Here is an 8,992-nt window from a genome sequence, read left to right as displayed (position 1 = left end):
TCCCTGTCTGTCTCCAGTTGTCCTGGGTGAAACCCCCAGGGAGTTAAGCTCATTGGGCTGGAGGCTGTACCAGAGCTGTCCTTGGCTGCCCTGAGCTCTGGGGCTGAGCGGGACCCCAGCAATGTGCAGGCAGCTGCCCGGGGAGGGGACAGGAGTCCCATGGGGGGACACTGGCTGTGTGCAGGGGACATGGCCCTGGCACGGGTTGCTCGGCAGCATGCTTTTCTGGGTGGCTGCAGTGTTGAGCTCTTGCACCCTGTGTTGGCTGTGAAAATGCTGCTCAGCGTGGGGCTGTTCCTGGGGACACTGGCCAAGCCCCCACCCCAAACCCCCTCTTCAGGTCTGTCCCACATATATCCCAGCCAGGAGCCCATCAGCGCTGCCCTGGGAGCATCAGGGCCATCTGGATCGTTCCTCCTCTCTGAAATCCCCTCTGTGCAGTGAGGAGCTCTCTCCTGATGGCTGCCAGGCCCTGCGGCACAGCGGGAAGGCAGCTGGAGGGCTGCCCGCAGCGGTGCCCGGGAAAGCTGGGCTCAGCAGGTTGGTGGGTGGCCCCGTGACCCTGGCCCCGCTTGCAGCAGAGCTGACGGAGGCACCGAAGCTTCGGGAGGCAGCTAGTGCTTCCCTGCCTTGTGCCCCCCCTCCCCCCAGGATGGATCTGGGATTTGGGTTGATTCCTGGCTGCCAGGGAGAGCCAGGGGGAGAGGTCATGGAGCCAGGACGGTGTCTCCCCACACAAACTGGCTTCCCAAAGGGATGGCTGGGAATGGGACAGGGCTGAGCTCGGGCAGAATGGATCAGAGAGGCTGGGTGCCTGCTGGGGCAAAGGGCTCATCGGGTGGCACCTGCTTGCCCTCATCCCTTTGGGTAAGGAACCAACTCTCACCAGCCACCCCTTGGGCTGGGTGTGTGCTGGGGCAGTGCTGAGAGCCCCTGGGGACACTGTGTCATCAGCTGATTGTGCTGCCAGTGCAAGAGGTTTCCTTTAGTTCATCCATTGTCCTTCTGAAGTGCTCATCCTGTGTCATCCTCCTCTCCTTGGAGCATGGCGTGGTGCAGAGCTGGCAGCTCGGGGAGCTGGGCTCAGCCTCTGGTGTGATGTGCTGACACCAGGACCATTCTCCTGCTGATGCCAAGTGCTGACCAAATGGAGCAAGGGGCTCCTCTGCCCCAGGGGCTGCGACCAACACCTGCACCCTGACATAGATCTGCTAGAAAATACTCCAAGGATTTCTCTGTGTTGACCAGGAGGCAGCTGACAGTTGGCTTGCAGGAGGGGCTGCATGAGGGCTGTTTGGAGTCTGTGGCCACTGTGTGTGGCTGGAGGCACGGCTGTGCTGTGAGCCCCACCATGGACCAGGGAAGGGCAAACTCACACTGCATCTAGCTGCTGGAGCCCTTTTCCCCCACCTGAGTCTATTCTCGTCTCTCTTTTGCAGTCTCAAACAATGAACTATGTGGGGCAGTTTGCCGAGACCGTCTTTGTCACGGTGAAGGAGCTGTACCAGGGTCTGAACCCTGCCACCCTGACAGGCTGCATCGATGTGGTTGTGGTGAGGCAGCCCGATAACTCCTTCCAGTGCTCCCCGTTCCACGTGCGCTTTGGGAAGCTGGGTGTGCTGCGCTCCAAGGAGAAGGTGGTAAGTGGTGCCTGCCCTGGGACTGGGCTTCCTCTCTGGTGTCTCCAGACCTAAGACCTCCGGTAACCCACAGGTTATGTGAGAACTTTGTTTGAGGGGAATGGGAGCCCTGCTAAAAGGGGTGCTTGCCAAACTTTTGGAGGGGATGTCCCAAATGGAACCCATCCTCTTCCAGGGAGCACTGTGCTTCCCTGAAACAGTGGGAGAGGTCCCATGCCTCAAAGGCTGGGTGGCTGTCAGCCCTGCAAGCAACCCCAACTTTTCCCCTCCCCAGGGCAGTGCCTTCCTGTATGCTGAGGTGTTTTCAGATGGACAGGCTTCTTCTGCCCCTTGCCAGGTTGACATTGAAATCAACGGGGAGCATGTGGACCTGCACATGAAGTTGGATGACAATGGAGAGGCCTTCTTCGTCCAAGAGTCAGAGGAAAATGAGGTTGGTGAAGTGGTTTGTGTCCTGCTGTGACCACCTGGAAGTGCAGGCTTGAGGTGGAAGGACCAGGTTTGGACTGCTCTTCCTCCCCAGGATGACTCCATTATCACCTCTGATGTTTTCTTTGTCCAGAAAGGTTCCTACTCAAAGGATCTTGTAGCCAATGTGGAGAATCTGGGCAGTGGAGCACCATGAGGGAGGAGCTTTAGACCCAATATCTGCATCCCAGACTGTCCTTCCTCCCTGGGCATGGCAGCTGGCCAGCCAGGCAGATATCTTGGAACTTGGCCTCTTTGGGGATCTTGTGACAGGGATGAGAGTCAGCCAGATGCTGTGGCAGGCTGCCTACTCTACTGGGAACTGGGAGGAAACTAGTTGTGGCTTCCAGAAAACTTGGCAGCTCTCTCCCAAGCTGACTTGTGGTTGCTGCTGGCTTGGGCTGGGTCTGAGAGCAGGGAGAGGGCTCTGGAGCTGGAGCCTATCTTCAGCCTTTGTAATTCTGGTCTCATGGTGCCATCTCCTGCCTGCCTCTCCTTGCTTATGTTCAAGATGTCTTCAGCTTGTGGCTCAATAGCCCTGTTTTTTTTTATTCATGTATTTGTATGTACAAAATCTTTCCTTTTTGAGCCTACCCACAAAACCACCCCCAAGCTGAGGGTCTCGCTGGTGTTGGTTGTGCTGGTGGTGTATGCTGTGTAGATGACAGCCGTGAGCTGCCAGCCTGGAAAAGACGGTGCTGGAGCTGACAGGATCTTCCATCCCTGTTGCAGGGCAGCATCTCCTCCAACCTCTGCACATCCCCCATCCCAAGGGAGGAGAGCCCAGAAGATGCCGCTCAGCCCCTTCATGGGCAGGAGTCCTCCAGAGCTGAAGTGACCCCACGCAAGAGGAGGCGATGCAGGAGGAAACCAAAGCAGAAGGAGGTCTTGGACTCTGAGTTAGAAGGCTGTAAGGACACCAGAAGTGAGATGTCTGCGCAGGAGCTGTGCGAGCTGCCAGCCCTCAGGTGAGTGGCTCGGTCTGGGCAGGGTGATGTGGTAGGTCAAGCCTGTAGGTTTGCTTGGTGATGCCCAGCAGTACTGAAACATGGGGCTAGTGTTTTGAGCTGGACCCCAGCCTCCTGTGGATTAGAAAGCCAGTGAAAATGGTGAAGTTGGGTATTGCTAGCCTTCCAGGTGTGAAGGCCGGTGCCTGAGAGCAGTATAACTGTCCTCTTTCCCCCTCTGCAGTGATCCAGTGTGTTTTTCCTTCACTGATCTCCCTGAAGAAGGAGCCAGGTCGTTGCAGTCCCCAGAGATGCATCCTTACTCTGATGGGGAGCTGGCCTCTGTGGACAGGTAATGGGCAGAGCCAAGGTGATCTGCTCTGCTTTGGTGATAGCAGGGGACATGCCTTGTGGCTGGGAAGGTGGTGAGGAAAAGGGATTTGGGGGTGTCAGAAGAGGAGGGTTTTCCTGCTGTGACATGGTGTGACTGGAGGAAAGCTCAGAGCCAGTGAGGGACATTTGTGGCCTTGGTCACAGATGCAAGAAGCCTGTGTGCACAGGGCTCTTCTGCTGCTGAGCTGCTTCTGGACTGCTGGTGACTTAGCGCTTTGCTTCCTTGGGCTTCCCATAGGTCTTGGTCATTTCTAAGTGATGGTCTTATGGGGCAGAACTGACTCTATGGGAAACCAACCTTACAGGGTTCTTGGCCCTAAATGTCCTTGCAGTGATAGGAAAGCATGGGACTGTAGGGTAGATGAGGTCCAACATTCCCTTTTCTTGTAGCCCCACTCTGAGCCATCCATCTTCTCCCAAAAGTGACTCTGAGCTGGAGATCAGACCACAGGAGAGTTTTCCTCTAGGGGCTGAGTCCCATGTGCAGTGGACCTGGGGAAGGCTCCCTCAGGTGAGTCCCTGCCCTTACTCTTCTCTAGCAGGTGGTGGGAAGGGGGTGTCTGGAAGGCCTGCAGAAAGTGGAGGAGCCTGTGGCCAGACAGTCTTAGAGGAGTTGTCCTCTTCTGCCTGATGCTTTGGGCAACATCTCATCCTCAAATCTGTTGTTCCGCTTTCTTAAAGGCGAATAAATCGGAACGAGTTGAACCAGCCAAGTTCGCAAAGACCTTTGCTACTGCAGCAGCTACTGTCTCTGCCACAGTGGATGAGGCAACCCACCTTGTTGTTGCCTCTGAAGGTCTGCGAGGAGGTCCAAGCCCAGCAGGACATCAGGGTGCACCTTGTTCCTCCACTGTGTCTGTTGTTGAGCCAACACCTGCACCCCAAGATGAGAATGGCCTCCTCAGGCAGAAGGACATCCCTAGTGCTGTGAAGGCAGAGAGCTTGTTGGAGGCCTCCTCAGCCCCACAAGAGAAACAGGAGGGAGGTGGGAGTGTTGTGCCAGAGGTTCATCCAGATGTGGAGCCCTTTGAGAGAGCTGCAGCTCAGAGGCAGGTGGGCTTGGAGGGCCCTGAGCCCCAGCTGGAAAGCCAGAGGAGGGAAGGTGAGTAGGTGACTGGTGCTGCTAGAAGTGGTGTTTGAGCCTGCAGATGTATCTGACTTGGATGGGGGCCTGGGCTGTATTACACTGAATTAAATTCAATGTAATTCCTTCATGACCACCCATGGGTATTCGAGGTATGATGTTTGCTTTGCCTTCTCCATGTGCTACCATCTGCTTTGCTTTGAAGAGACATTCCTTAGGTTTCTTCCTTTTGATGACTGCCCAGCTCCTCAGGAAACTTAAGGCAAGAAAGCCTTCCTGAAGTCCATCCTTGGGTGTCTCTTCTTTTAGAAGAGACTTATACATACTTAGATTTCTCAGCAGGGTAGACTATACCTTAACTTGAAGTTTCTGGCAGCACCTGGCCTGACTTGTGTCTTCATCCTGAGCATGCCAAGTCAGGTGGAAAATCAGTGAAGCATGTTTATGTCTCTCTTCACTGTGTATTTAAGGACTTCTCTGTTACCTGGCCTAAGCTTACTCTTCCAGCCAGCATAAATTCAGAACAAAAGTCTCTCCCTGAAGGAGTGACACTTGGGATCCCTCATTGTACAAAGAGGGAGATCGCAAAGTATTCTCTTGCATGTTCTTCAAATGGCACCTTCAGGTTGTCATAGCAGAACATAGGCAGGACTTTGGCCTGTCCATTGTGGCCTCTTGGCAAGTGGTCTCATGCCAGTGTGGGTGTCTTGAGGTATTTCTGTTGCTGTTGATTTAAAGCAGCTTTTCAAGTAGGGAGAGAAATGAGACCTACAAATACAATAGGGGAAGATGCTTTTAGTTTTCTTGATAGATGCTGGAAAGGTGGTTCAGCTAAGCTATCTCCCTTCTGTCTGTGCATTGAGGATCCATCAAAAGAAGTCCTCACTTGGATCCCAGTGGTGTTTACCTGGAAGACCTCTCCAACCTGGATGAGGAGCAGGTGGCCCTCTATTTCCCCAGGAGGTATGGGTTGTCCCAGCTGACCAAGCTCAGACCTTCTTGAGCAATTCCCTTGCAGTGAAGGATGGAGGTATGTGTAAAGTTAATTGCCTGATGTTGCTGCTGTTTCTTCTCTTGATGGCAGTGACACAGAGCAGAACTCAAAGCCTGTGGCAGACCCCAGCACCCCTCTGTGTGTCCAGCTGCCATATGACTTGCCCACCAACATCCCCACAGACTCTGACCCTGCTGTGATGCCAGCAATTGCCCTGTCGCTGTGCGGAGGCCTGGGGGGCAGCAGGCAGATCTCTCGTGGTAGGTGGGAGGGGGAATCTGCTGTCCTGAAATCCATTCTATACATCAGTAGCATGACACAGCCTTTGTCCCACCAGAGAAGTTCATGAAGCACATGGTCTCCTACCAGCAGTTTGCTCAGAATCCAGGACTCATTGATGACCCGAACCTGGTGATACTGATCAACAAGAAGTGAGTTGCCCATTCTTCCTACTGCTTCATCTCAAGATAACCAGTGTGGCCCCTTTGTCCCTACAGAAACACTCCTGTAGGAGTGTGACTCCACCCCAGACAATTATTATACTGCAGTAGTTGTGGGAGGGGACCTTCTGGCCATGCTGTAGGGTGGTGATCTGGAAACAGCCTTCACTCCAGGAGTGGTGTTTCCATCCCTCTTGCTTCTTCCAGGTATTACAGCTGGGCAGTGGCTGCTCCCATGGTCCTGTCCCTGCAGGCTTTCCAAAAGAACATTCCTGAGGTCAGTGGCACAACACACTTGCTGACCATGCTTGAAGGGTGTAGTGGGGCTGCAGGAGGCCAAGCTGCCCATCTGGGGTTTGTGGGCAGTCTGGGGCAGAAATGAATGTCACTCCAGCTCACAGACCCTGAGGTCTGTCCTTTCCCTTCAGAGGTACCTCAGGGTGGCTTTTTAATGGAGTAGCACTGATGCCTGGAGAGCAGAGATTTCCTTGTCCAAATCCTCCTATTCTGAAGGTTGTATCTGTGCAAGGCTGGGCAGAGCCAGGGGTCCTGGTAGTCTGGAGGATTTGGGACTGCATGAGCCTGCTCCAGGGCTCTGTAGACCTGGCTGAGATGTATGGAATAAGGCATCCAGATCCTATATTTATCTTTTTTCTCCACAAGCCTCACGAAGGGAACAAGTCACTGTACCCTTCACCACAAAACTGTGGCAGGAGTGGCACACCTTATCCTGTGAATAACTGCAAAGGAAACCCTGCTTGGACAAGGGTCTCCTTAGCCTGTTGGCAAGTGAGCCTCTCTGGGCAGAGGACTGACTTCATCGCATGTTCTGCCATGTTCACAGAGCACCATCGACCGGCTAGTGAAGGAGAAGATGCCCAAGAAAGGCAGCAGGTGGTGGTTCTCCTGGAGGAGGAGAGAATTCCCAGCAGAAGAGGTATTTGCAGTGGTGGCTGTGACAACCATGTCCCCAGGGCACAGGAGTCTGGTGGCTGGCAGGAGTGGGCGTAGGAGAGCAGCAGCAGGGTGCTGGGGATGGCCTGAGGCTAAATACAAGAGCACCCAGAGAAACCTGGTGGCAAGTTGATTTCTCAAGGCTGCTGCTGTCCCTTCAGGTCTGTTAACATGTGAGCAGCATTAACAGACATGACCAATGACTGGTCATGCAGGAAAGTGGACCTTGTGCCCCTCATGCAACAGCCCAGGCACTGTGGGTGCTTGTTGGTCTCCCTGCCCCACCACAGCACCATGGTTCATCTTCCATGGGCAATCTTCTCATGAAAACAGGAGGATGTGTTGCCACCTCTTTGGGTATTGTTGCTCCAAGTGGCAGTAAAGCAAAGCAGCCCCTGCTCCTGCCCTTGGCACCAAGGTACTAATGACACTGTTCTCTGCCTGCAGCAGTCGAGGCCAGGGAAAGCCAACATGGGGACACTGCAGCAGGTCTCTGCCCAGCAGAGGTGAGTGCCTCCTTCCCTGGTTGCCTTTAGGAGTCTATGCATGCTCTTAATCTCTTCTCAATGACCAGTTATTCCTGAGTCTACCTAATGTATGAGGGCAGAAAGCTCTGTTAAGGCTCTGGCTGACCCTGGTCCAAACTCCTCTGTGGCTCCTTCCTAGTGGATGGGTTGTCTTGGGTCCCCTCCACGTAACCCTGTGGTGCTCATGGGGAAAGCTGTGGTCTGCAAAGCCAATGTGCTCTTCCCTTCCTTGTGCAGGCAGGAGGAGGAGGAGGTGTCATCCAGTGACAATGAGCCCCTGCACCCTGGGGACATGTTGGCAGTGGATGCCCCTGCACAGAAATCTCGGCCAACCTACAAGAAATCCCTGCGACTCTCCTCTGAACAACTCGTATGTGCTTTACTCCTCCTGCTTCACTGCCTGCTTGTGTGTGTAGGGGTGAGGCAACCCTTAAACAGGGATTTTTCCACTCCTGACCTCATTTTTTTTATAGAATATCCAAGTATTTTGCCCTGGATGGCCACCCTGTAGAGGATTGGGGTCTCTAGTCTGGTCATGTGGCAGTCTGGCCTCTGGCAAGCCTTGGGCTGGTGGGAATTGGTGCTGGTGTACCACTTTTCTTCCCTTTCTGCCACAGGGAAGGCTGAATCTGCAGGATGGCCCCAATCAGGTGGCATCCAATGTGACAACTCAGTACCAGGGCACGTGCCGCTGTGAGGCCACCATCTACCTGTGGAACTGGAATGACAAAGTGGTGATCTCGGACATTGATGGCACCATCACCAAGTAAAGGGCCTCTCTCCCACCCCACATCCCTGTTCCCCCCTATTAGGGGAAAGTGACCCTTCAAGGCTTGTGGAAGCAGCCAGGAGGGATCACAAACCACATCATCTGGATACTCTCTAGGTTGGATCAGCCTAACCTGATCTCTTTTCCTTCTAGGTCGGATACTCTTGGGCACATCTTGCCACATCTGGGAAAAGATTGGACTCATCATGGGATTGTTAAGCTCTTCCACAAAATCCACCTGTAGGTCTTGGATCAACGGAGGCCAAGGGGAAGTGGGAGGATGATGGAGGAGAAATGGAGTGGGAGCCAGAGTCAGGGGTCCTTACTCACTGATGCTGGCCAAAATAGCCTGATTTTCTGCCGTCAGTGATGGTTGATGCTTGCTGTGCTGTCTGGATGATGTTGGGGGTGAAAGCAGGGGCTTTCCCTGGGAGCAGATGCTTGTGTCCTCCTGGGAGGAGAAGGAGATGGGGAGATGTAGCTGAGCACAGGAGATGAGATAGCACAAGATGACACTGGAGAGGCTGCAGGCACAGCCACATCCCTCTGGGTCGCGGTGCAGCAGTGGCACTGGGGTCGGTGCTGGTTGTCTCCAGTCACCCAGCTGCTGCTGCCCTCGGGGACCGACCCGCCCCGGGGTGCGATGCTGTCCCCGCGCCCGGCTTGGGCTGCGGTGGGCCCCCGCACAGCCCGGTCTGCATCTCCGTCCCTATGGCCACTAAGAGGCACTGTGGGCCCACGGATGGGGGGCACACGGAGCTGGGGCTGTCACCTGC

At 54.5% G+C, this 8,992-nt stretch overlaps 1 protein-coding gene across 1 annotated transcript; it reads left to right on the top strand.

The window, feature by feature from the left end:
- Positions 1-1,448: 1,448 nt before the first annotated feature.
- LPIN3 (lipin 3) lies at positions 1,449-8,460 on the top strand. The gene is given in 15 exon segments (XM_029086529.1): positions 1,449-1,640; positions 1,978-2,073; positions 2,841-3,076; positions 3,300-3,407; positions 3,839-3,959; positions 4,130-4,550; positions 5,396-5,504; positions 5,617-5,786; positions 5,864-5,957; positions 6,174-6,243; positions 6,811-6,903; positions 7,368-7,430; positions 7,692-7,817; positions 8,065-8,213; positions 8,370-8,460. Coding segments are annotated over 15 exon segments (2,139 nt in total).
- Positions 8,461-8,992: the final 532 nt, after the last annotated feature.

Source organism: Antrostomus carolinensis, unplaced genomic scaffold, assembly GCF_000700745.2.
Source record: "Antrostomus carolinensis isolate BGI_N321 unplaced genomic scaffold, ASM70074v2 scaffold29958, whole genome shotgun sequence".
Classification (NCBI taxonomy): Eukaryota; Metazoa; Chordata; class Aves; order Caprimulgiformes; family Caprimulgidae; genus Antrostomus; species Antrostomus carolinensis.
This window is presented reverse-complemented; position numbering and strand designations above follow the sequence as displayed.